We start from the raw sequence: 13,688 nt of genomic DNA, 5'->3' as shown, positions 1-13,688 counted from the left end.
GTAGATCAAGAAGGCAATAAGAAATACACTGCTGTTAGATCAGGGCTTTAAATTAACTTGAGTAGGTGGAGCCAGGAAGCAGCAACGAGGATAAAATGAACCATGTGTCCTGGAATAATTAGATAATTCTCTGACACAACCCACACAGTTTTGTCTGGTTCAGGCCTGTTTCATGGCTGGTCCCTGTGTTGCACCATGGTCCTCCATCCCTCTCCCTCACTCTGGACTAAGTTTCTGTGCAACCACAAGCAGATGTTCTCCAGACTGAAATTCAGAACAGAGAAACAAGCTGCATCGGAAGGTTTAAATAGCTCATGGGGTCATATGGAACATGCCCAGAGCTGGCGATGCTATGGAGACTCTTTAAGAGCAGGCAATTGAATGCAAAGTAGGACGGAGACAAAGTTTTATAGATCTGAATGTACCTCAGCCAACACTCTTAAAATATCTCAGCACATCCATGGGGAAAAAGACAGGGGGAACACATTTGTCTGACTATTTCTCTACATGTTGTACTCTTAAAATCATGCACATCTGCCAGTCGAGATGATTGATTTTGCTCTTCACTTAGAGCTCTTGTCAGTCAACAAGAGCTATTCCACTAATTTACAACTGTGTCAAATCCAAGCCTATATGGAGCTGCCAATTTTACCCAGTTTGTTTGCGGTGCAGGTGTTTCACTCAGAGGGAAGCAGCAATACACCGTGATCAAAGAGGGCTTGAAAGGCCAGAGTGCCAGCGGCAGCCCTGAATCAGGCTGCTGGTGCGAGCCGCCTTGCTGGCTTTTAACATGACAGTCTACGCCAATAAGTAGCAATTACTAAATTAGGAGTTGATAAGACTCGCACTGAAGTTAAGAGGAGTGGACTCACGCTGCTCTAATGAATAGCGATGCTGGATCTAGGGCCGGCTAGCTAATGCTGCTGAAGCATTGGACGGCATAAATAAAACCTGTGGGACAAGTTAGAGTTTACGAGCATTAGGAATGTGTGCCACCTCTGCTTTCTGGGGTGACATCCCCGCAGACCCCGAGCTTCCTCTGCCGCGCCTGGACCCCCGCCGGCACCCCTGGCAGAAGCTTCAGAGCCCGGAGGAAGAAGCATCGCCGTCGGGGGGCTCCGGGCAGCCTCCAAGGGGCTCCGGGCAGCATCCTCCGGCCTGACCTCGGTGCGGAGCACTTTCGGGGCTTTTGTGGGGCGCAGCGCAGCCCTCGCTCTCCCGGCCCGCCCCGGCCCGCCCCGGCCCCCCCAGGCGGCCAATGCGCGGCCGGGGGAGGCCGAGCCGGGGCCGGCCGGGGGGGGGAAAGAAGCCACCAAAGGCAACTTTCTCACCTTGCCGGGAATAAAGCTCTGCCCATGCTTCCTCAGCCGCCCGCCCGTCCGCCGCGGGAGCGCCCTCCGACGGCCGGGGCGCCCCGCGCGGGGGCCAGAGCCGAGTAGGGGGCCGCCACTCGCCGCCGTCCCCTCGGTCCCTGCAGCCCGGAGCGGAGAGGAGCGGAGAGGGGCGGAGAGGGGCGGAGAGGGGCTGGCTCGATGCTCCGGCCATGGGGCGCGGGGCCCCCCTCGGACGGTGCCTGCTGCGGGCGGCGCTGTTGCTCGCCCTCTGCCCCGGCGCCGCCGGCGGCACCTGGACGTGAGTAGCGGGACTCGGGAGGGGACTCCGCGGCCACGCTTGTCCGCGGGGCCCCGTGGCTGACCGGGGGGGTTGTGGGGCTGATCCTGCAGGTGGCTGGGCATCGCCGCCGCCGGCGGTCCGGAGAAAACGGGGTGCCCCAGCCCGCCGCTGAGCCCCCGGCAGCAGGAGCTGTGCAGGGAGAAGCCGGAGCTGGTGCCAGCCATCCGGGAGGGAGCGAGCCTCGGCCTCCGCGAGTGCCGCAGCCAGTTCCGACACGAGCGCTGGGACTGCCGCCCCCCGCCCGCAGCCTTCGGGCAGCAGCTGAGCAGCGGTGAGTGGCCGCCGTGTCCCCCCCGTGTCCCCCCTGCATCCCGCAAGGCGACCCCGACCCACCCCGGAGCCACCCACGCGGGACTCGACCTGCTGTTGTCCGTCCCAAGGTGTCGCGACCTGTCGCGATTGGGTTTTGCCCACCGCTCCCCGGGGGTGACGGTGCCTTTGGGTAGATCCGCCTAGCTGTGTTGAAAAGCTGTTCTTCTTGGACTGGCGGCTGGGGTTGCGCCCTTGCGTGTGTCACGGTTGCTAAATGGCAGTGACACACGCACACACGGCGTTTCGAAAACGTCTCTCGGCTGCAGGTAAAAGTCTGCTGGCGGCACCAGACGTACCAGGAGTTACCTTAAATCGTACCACGTGCACTCTGCTAGACGGCACTGCTCGACACTGCGAGCCCAAAGCTGCTTTCGTTGCATGAGCTGATAAGGAAAATGCCGAGATTAATGCAGAAGTGGGGATGTTCTGTTTGTATCGAGTGGCAGGATCAGTGTGGTCCTGCAAGTTTCTTTCAAGCGCTCTGCTTGCTGATTTCAGCATAGCCATTGATGTGAGCTTCATCAAGTATTGCAGTGCCCCGTTTTGGTTTTGTGCCATCTCACTTTATACTGCAGCAGTGGGAAAAAAAATCATATAAACATAAAATAAGCTATAAATAGTGATGCATGTTCCAAAAAAAAAAAAAAAAAAAGATTTAAAAGTTTTTTACCCTCCTATATGTAACACACACACTGTGCATTAATCCTTCTAGCCATTGGGAAGAATTGTTCCTAAACACCCATAGCTGAATGACACTGCTAAGCCACGGAGCTTCACTGGAGTGTCCTGGGGAAAGATTTTATGATGGTACCAGTACCACAGACTGTCACGAACAGGAGAAAAGAACAAGAACTTTCTTGTCAATGAGCAGGAGCTCTGGAGACTGGAAATAGCAGGTTGTTTTTACAATGGTGAAAATTAGTATGCTGAAATTTTAGCTGCAGTTAATGGAGAGACACTGATTTTAGGTTTGCTTAGGAAGTGTGTTGTGCTCTGTGCCACATTATGCCAGAAGTTACAGAGAGGCTTAAGAGGCCCAGACAGGTACATCCGTGATTCTTAGGATTTAACAGGAACAGATGAAGTTTTTGTATACTGTAAGCTTTGTCATGGCCAGATTATCATAGGAAAAGCACATGGCCAAAATATTCTTGTGCCATCCTGATTTCTGCCTGGTTTAAGAATCTGTGGGCTGTTTGCAACATTGTGAATTACTGCAACCTCAACGTTTACTAAATTTAACATGAAATACATTTTGGCCCTGTACCAAAGTACCCCAAGATCATTGTGGCTTCAAGATCCTCCTCCAAGATGTGAACTAACTTCTTATTCTTCATCAAATTAATATGAGCAGTCAAAAACAGAGGGGAGAGTAAAGGGTTCTAGGTTTGGGTGGGTTTTTTTTGTTTTGTTTTGATTTGATTTGATTAAAACTTAATTGGCTCAAAAGTTTCTGTGTCAAATAAAGTTCCCAACCAGATTTAGAAAGCGGTTACCAGAAATTGCATAGTACTGGCAGCCAGAAACAGCAAAATTAATAGCACGGTCACATGAATAGTCCCTGAAGTCTTTTTTCAGATGTGAATATCTACAGCTTTAAACAAGTTAACGACACAGACCAAGCTGTGACGACTTTAAACTCATAACCGTTCCCTTTTGATAATGCTCTGGCTAGTAAAATCCATTTCTCCGGCTCCGCCAGGAAGGTGATCTGAGGGGGCTGTGAGGCAACATGTCCGTGCGTTGCTTTGCAGGCACGAAGGAGACGGCGTTCATACATGCGGTGACGGCGGCGGGCCTGGTGCACGCCGTGACGCGGTCCTGCAGTGCGGGCAACGTGACCGAGTGCTCCTGCGACACCAGCCTGCAGAGCGGCGGCTCGGCCAGCGAGGGCTGGCACTGGGGTGGCTGCTCGGATGACATCCACTACGGGATGTCATTCAGCAGGAGGTTCCTGGACGTGCCCGTGAAGAACGTAACGGGCAAGAGCGGGAGTGGGCTGGCAGCGATGAACCGGCACAACAACGAGGCTGGGAGGCAGGTACGTGTCGCCACGTGGGCGCGGGAGTCATCGCTTGCTTGGTGTTGGTCACAAAACGGCGTCGGCTGAACACAGGCAGTCCTTGACCACAGGCGCAAGTGGCAAGAACTGCACTGACACCTCCAAAGCAGACACATACAAACCCAGAATCAAAGCTGGTTTTGACTGAGTAACTAAACTCCACAGGTTAAAATAAAATCCACAAAGTCCGAGTTAGATCTGGAGTGCTGATCAGGGTAATCACAAATAGGTCATGTTCCAAGCAAACTGTAATGATTCTTGTTCTCAGAATAATACTTGAGGATCTTTTTCCCTTATTCTCTGTAATATTCTGTCATTATCACAACCTGCATTTTTCATTCTCTCTAATGGTGAATAAGCAGACACACTGGACACCAGGCATCAGCACCCAGTTGGGATCCACAGTTTGGGTCCTCATCTGAGAGCAGAAGTCTAGAATCATTCAAAGAGGAAATCAAGATTTAACCTTTTCTTTTAAAAGACAGGATGGAAATGACACTCCCAGGTTAAAGTAGCCCGCTGATTAGGGCACTCATCATAGAAGTGAGAGGAGGCAGGCTTCAGACAGCTTTTCTTCTGCCCAAGAGACTTCAAAGCCTCAGCTACAGAGGGAACACTCCTGCCGTCAAACACTGGGCGTGTGTGTGTGATGCTGGGTCCTACTGTGCTGGTCTGCAGAGGAATAAATGGGGCAGAAAGAGCCAACATAGGGGATGTGAATCTGTAATCTGGTGGCTGAGGCTTACCTCTGCAATGGCAGAGACTTGGGTTCTGTTTCTTCCTCTAACATTAGTTTCTCTGCTTTACCTTGGAGTTTTTAACGTTGTACACGTTTAATGGCTCTCTCTGGCCCTGTAGTTCTTTACAACTGTTCAGCTCGGTGACAGAGATATAACTGAAGAAAAGAAATGGTGACTCTCTGTTTTTGGCCACACATCTTGATCATACTTGATGGACTCCTTTGTAAATGTAATTTCAGAAAAAAAGCATGGGTGGTTTGTACTGAAAACATTTCTCCTATCAGCCATAGTCTGAGAATAGCCACAGTAATCCACCATATCCAAGGGAGAGCCATGGTGATACCATTGCAACCTGTTTTAAAGTAAATCTGCTTTTACATTTTATGAGGTAATATATTTTATTTAATTAATTTATATTGATGGGAAAAAAAGATCATTAAGAGACCAGCCCTTTTTAGGCCTGAAGGCCTTCTATGAAGACAGGCTGATGGAGCTGGGGTTGTTCAGCCTGGAAAAGAGAAGGCTCTGGGGAGACCTTATAGCAGCCTTCCAATACCTAGAGGGGGCCTACTGGAAAGCTGGGGAGGGACTCTTTGTCAGGGGGTGTAGAGAGAGGACAAGGGGGAATGGCTTTAAACTAAAAGAAGGTAGGTTTAGATTAGATTTTGGGAAGAAATTATTTACTCAGAGGGTAGTGAGGCACTGGAACAGGTTGCCCAGAGAAGCTGTGGATGCCCCATTCCTGGAAGTCATCAGGACCTGGTTGTATGGGGCTTTGGGCAACCTGGTCTGGTGGGAGGTGTCCCTGCCCATGGCAGGGGGGTTGGAACTGGATGATCTTTAAGGTCTCTTCCTACCCAAACCATTCTGTGACTTTATGAAATAAATTTTAAAACTGAGTATGTGCTGAGAACAGTTACTTTGGATTTAATTAGATGCCTGTCAGCTAAATCATCTCTGAGGAACAGTGGTTGGTATTGTGTAGTGGGGGACATTAATAATAGGAACAAGAGATTAAGTGGTTATTTCCTTATGGAAAGAGCAGAGTTATTAATCACATTTGTAGAGAAGAGGTAGCTAAAGGAGGAGAGAATAATGTTCATAAAATAATCTCTCTTCAAGTTCATGATTTTTTTAATATATGATGCATTTTTATTTTGATAGTCATTTTTGTCATTAGAAAGTGGATGACAAGTCACAGTGACATTTCAGCCCAGTCCTGCCAATCTGCATTTCACATGCACTGAAACTTCTTTGATATCACTAATTTCCAGGAATTCTGTGTTTTTCATCAGTCTCTGGACTAAGTCAAACTAAACTGAGTGTGTGCCATTTTCTTCAATCAGTGTGGCAGTGGAGACGTAGGGAAGCACCTTCAGAGAAAAAGAGATGTTATTTCTGAGTTTAGGTGGCAGTGACACAGGTCTTCTTGAATCTCGTTCTCTCTTCTGCCTCTAGTTTTAGGTTAGCAGTAGCAGCAGCGGTTTGCTGTCCTCTTGCCTTCAGTGACAACATTTGCTTCTGTTCTCCTGCACCATCTTGTGCTCAGGACTCATTCCTGCACAGGCTGGGCTACAGCTGCCTCCCGCAGGTGTGCCAGCCCCGCTGCCTGAGGTCATGCTCTGTGAAACCTACCAAGGAACTGTTCATTTTTAATAAACAGCATGCCTCCATCCCCCTAGCCTAGAAAAGAAACTTCTCTTTTGGGGTTGATTTCTTTAAAGGTGGATCAGCTCCCTGGTTTCATCCACCATAGCCTAACAGGGTCCTTCAGGCCCAGAGGACCCTGTAGGATTTCGGGCTTTTCACAATTCTGAGGTTTGCAACAAAGCTCTCAAAGTACCCTTTTGTGGGCTCATTTGTGCACATGATCCATATGCTCATTCCTTTTCCGTGACACTTTACTTAGTTTTACTTAGACACTGCAAGTCTGGAGGATTTTAGCTCTGGTCATTTTCTAGCAATGGTGTGTTTACTGTTCATTATCTTGGATGAAAATACACAGAGTATTTAGTCAGCTTCTGTGCATAAGTATTTTGTAACTTAATAGCAAACTGTAGGATAAAGCAAATATTTTGACCTTCTTACAGTGAAAGTGAATGTTTATTGCTGGTACTTGGGATTTCCAACAGTGATATCACTGAAGTAAAGTTTAGCAGAACTCTTGGTTTTTTTAGTTTCAAAATCCTTGACAATGTGATGTTGGAAAATGTTGACCTTCATGTTTTGGGGCTTACAGGAAGGATGTTTTGCGATATATTTTGGTACCTTATGACCTTTTGTAATAAATACTATCGTTCCTGGTTCTGTGTCTTGCAAGAGCAGTCTTCCAGGGACGATACTTCCGTATTTGTTTGGAGTAACTCATGGAACTGGTATGTGGAGAATTCTCTTGTTCCTTTCCTATTTCCATACTAAATGCTATTTTATACGTCTACATCTCATGGTTAACTCTAAGATAAACCAATTCTAAATGAGTACCAATGCTTTGACTGAGTTGTGCACTGTTTATGGTACTAACCTGAAGCTCAGAAGATCCAGATTTCATTCCTTATTCTGCCACAAGATGAATGGTCATCATTTTGGCATTGTAATGTTCAGGGTACTTAGATGTGGATATGTGAGCTGCCTTATATAAAAGGACAGGTGAGTCAGGCACTATGGGTTGAGTATTATTCTAGTAGTACCCTTCCACTCACGGAAGAGTTTCTGTCCAGCTACACACTAGTGGAAATGTATTTGATCTTCAGCACTTGTTTTCCCACATGCAAATAGATTGGCTCATCAGAAGGTTTATTTTTATAGGTACTTGTGGGTTGGCACCAGACCCACTAACAGCCTGCAACTGTTCTTAAGTGTTGTACCTCCATTAGGACATCTGCTTATCTTCATGAAGTTCTTGCTCTCTTCTACCAGTGGCTTCAATTAGTCTATGTGATGGCAAGTGTAGGCTTTCACTGCAAAACAAGTAGTGGCAACCCCTGTCTCACAGCTGAGAACAGTGCCTGCAAACGGAGAGCTTCATTTGGAGTTATTCAGCAGGGATTGGCATTAAGGGGTATACAGACTACAATTCCACTAACACGGTCCTGATCTGAAGACAAACCTGTGCTTTCTTCCCATCCGCCTCTTGTAGCCACACCTTCCCACCCCACAAGGCTCCCTCTGTTAATTATATCAGATCAATGAAAGGAAGTCCGTTAAAAATGATATTTCTTTCAGGTTAATTTTTAACACAGGTCAGTGTTGACCACTGTGTCCAGTTCATCACTTAACCCTACACTCTTGCGCAAGTACCATCACAGCCAGGGGCAGCGAGCGGCAACCAGGGCAAGAGGAACCACTGCCGGTGGGCTCATGGCTGAGCCTGACACTTGGAGACCTGTCTCAGTTCAACACTGACCATTATCACAACCAAAAGTCATTTTAGTTTCATGACCAGCCTAAGAAAACTGGAAAACTGTCCCAGCCCGCACTGACAGACACATCTGTCCACTGTGTGTGATTAGCAGCGTTCCTCCTAACTTCTCTATGAAGTTTTGTTGTTTAGGGAGACTCCTGTCACAGTATTTCATTAATAACTGAAAAGATTCACCATGTGAATCTAGAGGTGTTAAATCAAGCACTTGTTGGGGAGCCAGTTTGGAAGTCATGCTCTCAGTGTCTCTGTGCACCACTGAGGCACCAGCGTGTGTTGCAACCACCTCCCAGCAGAAGGCTGCTGCACTGGCTCTGTAGGCACTGTCTTAGGTTTGTTTCCAAGAACACAGCAAGGGAAGATTCCTGGTCCCTAAATTTTGCCAGATGTTCAACTTGGGAGTTTGTTCATTAAAGTTCACAGGACAGACTGAGATCTAGGGCTCTGTTCTGTGATCAGGCAAAGCAAGATTTCAACTCCCAGTGCTGTCAGCAGAGATGACCCACATATGTCCAACTAGAAAATTTGCTCGTCCTTGCAGCTGGGAAGCAATAGCCTGGGGTCATGCACATCTGTGATGACACCATCAATTGTTTTAAAGTGGATTGCATCAAAACTTCATGCAAGGAGCCAGAGACACACAAAACAGGACTGCAGATGTTTGCAACTGCTGTGGATGCTCCCAGTGACTCTACACTGCAACCACATTTGTAGTACTTGCACTGGTCCAATCTTCCATACACTGCTACTATATGCTGTATTTTTATATTTTGACATTAACCTGAGATTCCAACATCATTTTCCACTCCTGTTTAGAAACTACTTCCTTCTAGCTTTCATTATTTTATCCTCAGAAAAAGACTTCTGAGTGTCACCTGCTGGGCTACTTGCCCACATGGAAGTAACTCACTCATAGTACCTAGCAGACATGTCCAATGCTTCCCCAGACAACTTCTGGATCATTCTGCCTCATCCAGGTTTTACTGTGCTTTATTCTATCAGACCTGGAAGTACTTCCCCCCCCCCCCAACAAACCAAACTGTGCATTTTTCCTCTGTTGTTTCCTGCCTATTTAGCACCTTGTCATACCACAGTGAAGGCAAGGGTTGTATCTGAAACTATGTAAGGCTTATGGCACAACATGGTTTCAAATTACTTTGAGACTCCAATAACTTGCCATGATACAAATAAATAATCTTTAGAAAATGGAAAATACTATTAAATCCCTTCTGTTTGTAAATTGTGTGTAATATCTGTGTTTCAATATTGTGTTTCTTTTTTCCTTGATACTTTTTAGGTTATATGTATTCTAACAAAGGTTTTCTGTCTTTGGATGTCAAATTCTCATCTGCCTCAGTCACTGTTATGCCTTAATGATGCACATTCTGACTACCCAGTGATTTCCTTATTGATAGATTCTGAAGATATGAGCACAAAGTCAGGTCTGTCTCTTAAACAGAAACTAGCCTGTGAAGGAGAGAAGATAAGTATCTACAAAAATTGCTGCTAGTTGATTTGCCACTGAAAGAGGCTGTGTGCTTTGGGGTGAGGATCTGCTTGTTGCACTGGTCTTCCTTTTTGCAGTGTAGGGAAAAATCTCCAGTCTCAAAAGCAATCCACAGCACCTGGAAATATCTCCTGCATCAGTGCATTACTTCACCAGATTTCTTTGCAAAAGCTAATGGCTGTTTTAGGTCAGGGTATACACCTGCTGTTTCTTGCTAATGGTTCTTTGAATGCCTCGCTTGTTTGGCTTTCATAGTAACCTCTACCAGTAAGTAAGTCCTATTCATTCACCAAAGATGTGACTCCAGGCAAACACTTTGGTCATGTGTATTTTTAATAATGTTTGTAGAGTTACATGCAAATACCTACACGGGGTTGTGTCAATATCTCTTGGGCAGAACGCTCTGGGAGGCCTCAATTCACACTGAAATGCATGGACTTAACCATGTTGGACTCGGCCCAAACTTCAGTGACCACATTTACCTTGATAAAAAAATCTCAGTTTAACACATGGAGTAGAAATAGCTTGTTTGATCTGCTTCATGTCTTGACTTGCTCCAAAACTTGGATGTGCTGCCTGAGCTACAAATAAGCCAGCTGGGCCTTGAGTTTATTCCTGGTCATGGGTAACAGCAGAGGGTCAGGAGGCCTCTGTAGACTTCCAGGACTCTGTTCTTACTGCAGAATTGGGACTCAAGAACAGGCACTAATTAAACTTCTTTCTCTAGGAAAACTAGAGGAGGGTTTTAGATTTTTTTTTCCTCTTTCCTAAAACAGTTTGAGGAAGGCAGACTGATGATGGTTAAAATCTGTGGGGGCTGTGGAGGAAGTGAACACTTAGGATGAATTTTAATAAACAGCATCAAAAGTTTTTTTATTTTCTCCGCTCTGTGCGAAATACTGGTTCTTTCACAGAGGAATAATTTGAATATGCATTGGCTTTGCTGCATGAAAAGTTTCAAGAAAAACTAAAATTCACTCCTTCTGTTAAATTTCCCAATTGCCTTTATTTCTGGAAATGAAATGTGGGGTAGAAGGTTAATAAAACAGCATACTGTAACATGGGCTCTGCACACCATTAACCAACAGCCCATATGAGTCCATGGATGGCTACAAAGAGTACAGTTCATGGAAAGGTAAAACAAAACAAAACAAAATCATGATACCTTGTCCTTTGCTATATCTTGCATGTGATTATTTTTTTCTTTAATTTTTTTCCTAACTGTAATGTGGGATGTGTCACAAATCTAACTGTATAATTTTATACTATGACTATTAGCTATTCCAGAAGGGAGTATTATACTGATTGCTGACTGATTGAACTATTATGTTATATATTATTTAATATATGTCTGATTTTTGGGTGGTCCTTTGTGGGGCCAGGATTCGGACCCAATGACCTTTTTGGGTCCCTTCCAACTCAGGATATTCTGATTCTATGATTATAGTCCCAGATAAAGGAAACTACTGGTTGTTTACAGATTCCAGTTCTTTGAGATTTGCTTTCATATAAACTGTGCCAAAATTCTTGTGTGTTGCAAAAGCTGAATGCAGGCTGCAGATTCCCACTGTTAGCTGGACATCCGCTGTACAGTCCAGTGCTTGCATCCATCAGGGCATAGCCGTGTAGCCTAAGGGCATTTAAACACTGGAAACCCGTGACAGTACTAGTGTTCCTAAATTACAGGAACAGGCATTGAGACTGTAAGAAGCACTGAACATCTTCAGCTGCAGAGGTGAGCTGAACCTACCTCTGCAGAGGTATAATGACACCTTCCATGGCCTTTCCCTGCAGCTCAGAGATGTGGGCATCCACCTGCTCTCCCAGCACGGGTCTATTCCTGGGCACCTCCAGAGTCAGTGGCTTTGGCTGCTGAGCCACACTGGTCACACAGGCACTCCTGAGCAACCTCAAGCCATTCCTGTCACCTCAGCTACAGACTGTGTTGGGACTGTTTAGAGGTCTTGGTGGTAGCCCAAAGGCACCCTTAGAAGATGTCATGGATAAGCTCAGTACATCTCTTCCATCTTAGGAACAGTGCTGTTACCCATCCTTTCCCTGCTTCCACTCCCATTATTCAGTGGACACTGTGAAAAAGAACACGTTGTTTTGGGTATTTAGGATACTTCAGAAAGAAAAGCTGTCCAGAAATACAAGCTTTCATTATTGTGATTACCTATTGCTCAGTTATGGCAAATGGCATAGTGCACATGCAGAGCACTTCTGGAGATGTTCTGAGCACTGACACAGGTTGCTCAGAGAGGCTGTGGAGTCTCCCTCCTTGAAGATCTTCAGAAGCCACTTGGACACGATCCCGGGCAAGCTGCTCCCAGTGTCCCTGGTTGAGCAGGGGGTTGGACCAGATGACCTCCAGAGGTCCCTGCCAGCCTCAGCCATCTGTGATCAGGCTTCCATACTGGGGGTTCAGAGGTGGAAACCTCATTCATAAAATATATCTTTCTATGGCCTAGCTTCCCAATCAGTGCAATGGCAATAGCAGCAATAGTATTAAATACGTAGAAGCATCTGGGTTACTGATTTCAACCCATATTCCTAATGAGAGAAAGACCACATCCAAATGTTTTTCTCCATTTGCTTTCAGGCAGTAGCAAAGCTGATGTCAGTGGACTGCCGCTGTCACGGTGTATCTGGGTCCTGTGCTGTGAAGACGTGCTGGAAAACCATGTCCTCCTTTGAGAAGATTGGCCGGTTTTTAAAGAATAAGTATGAAAACAGCATACAGATATCAGACAGACTGAAAAAAAAGTTACGCAGGAAAGAGAAAAGCCAGCGAACAATACCAATCCAGAAGGAAGACCTGCTGTATGTGAACAAATCGCCCAATTACTGTGTAGAAGATCAAAAGCTGGGAATCCCTGGGACTCAGGGGAGGGAATGCAACCGCACATCGGAGGGACCCGACGGCTGCAACCTCTTGTGCTGTGGGCGCGGGTACAACACCCACGTGGTCAGGCACGTGGAAAGGTGCGACTGCAAGTTTGTCTGGTGCTGCTATGTGCGCTGCCGGCGGTGTGAGACCATGACTGATGTACATACCTGTAAATAATGTTAAGCACAGAAAATGAAGCCGGGTCACCCTGCACTGTATTGTACACAGAACCGCTGCTCAAGCAGCAATTGCTCTTACCATGTGGGATTACAGGGGATCAGCCTCAAGGGGAATGGGCACTGCCAAACCAGGGGCAGTCCAAAAGTTTGGTGTACGAAAGAGCAACTGAGTGAAGAGCAGCCTGCACACAGGGACAGCTAAAACAGCAAGAAAGGACTCCTGATGGCACATCTGAACTCCACACTAGAGCTAAAATCTTTCTAAGTCTCGAATAGCTACAGTATGAAGATCAATGTGGTCATTAGGTACATGGAGAAAACTCAAGGTTGTTAGCCGGAGAATGTAGGGCTAAGAGGCTTGTAAGACACATCAGATGGATCCACTGGACAATTCATTTCTGCAGGCCTTACAAAGAAAGAGCCAAAACCACAGTTACAGGTTACAGGAAATGTTCAACTGTTCACCATGAAGCATTTCCTTTGTGACTGTTCAAAAAGCTGTTTGCATCATACGCAGAAAAGCATCTGGTACCCAGAAACTTGTGCCTGCAGAGGTGGGCACTGGTGGGATGGGAGAGGAGGGTCCCTTGTCCTGAAACAGGCAGTGTCTGGAGCAGAGGGGCTAGAGCACAGTTTGATGAACATGAATGGTGTGCCAAATAGCAACCTCAGGATTTTGTGTAAGTTGTCTTTCAAATGCACAAAGGACAGGTCTGAGGAGGGACTGAAATACAGCTTGGTATCTGAAGGAAGTACAGCCCTTCACAGGTATTTCCTCAGTACCTGAATGCACAATTTGGGAGTCAGCCAGTCATCACCCCACTGCTGGACTGCATGTATTAACCTGCCACGTTCAACCATCTTGCTGGTGGTTCACCACCATTTTCACAATTAATCATACGGGAT

At 46.5% G+C, this 13,688-nt stretch overlaps 1 protein-coding gene across 1 annotated transcript; it reads left to right on the top strand.

Moving 5' to 3' along the window:
- Positions 1-1,543: 1,543 nt before the first annotated feature.
- On the top strand, positions 1,544-12,780 carry WNT16 (Wnt family member 16). Its single transcript, XM_035559379.1, has 4 exons — positions 1,544-1,632; positions 1,725-1,945; positions 3,741-4,027; positions 12,316-12,780. Exons 1-4 carry the CDS (start codon positions 1,544-1,546, stop codon positions 12,778-12,780), a joined length of 1,062 nt encoding a protein of 353 aa, XP_035415272.1.
- The last annotated feature ends 908 nt before the right edge of the window (positions 12,781-13,688 follow it).

Source organism: Cygnus atratus, chromosome 1 (genome assembly GCF_013377495.2).
Source record: "Cygnus atratus isolate AKBS03 ecotype Queensland, Australia chromosome 1, CAtr_DNAZoo_HiC_assembly, whole genome shotgun sequence".
NCBI lineage: Eukaryota > Metazoa > Chordata > Aves > Anseriformes > Anatidae > Cygnus > Cygnus atratus.
This window is presented reverse-complemented; position numbering and strand designations above follow the sequence as displayed.

Bases quoted from the DNA above. Each gene is read 5' to 3' on its own strand.
- WNT16 (XM_035559379.1), top strand. From the start codon at position 1,544: ATGGGGCGCGGGGCCCCCCTCGGACGGTGCCTGCTGCGGGCGGCGCTG. The intron at 1,633-1,724 runs GTGAGTAGCGGG...CTGATCCTGCAG, and splicing joins GCCGCCGGCGGCACCTGGAC to GTGGCTGGGCATCGCCGCCG. The intron at 1,946-3,740 runs GTGAGTGGCCGC...GTTGCTTTGCAG, and splicing joins CGGGCAGCAGCTGAGCAGCG to GCACGAAGGAGACGGCGTTC.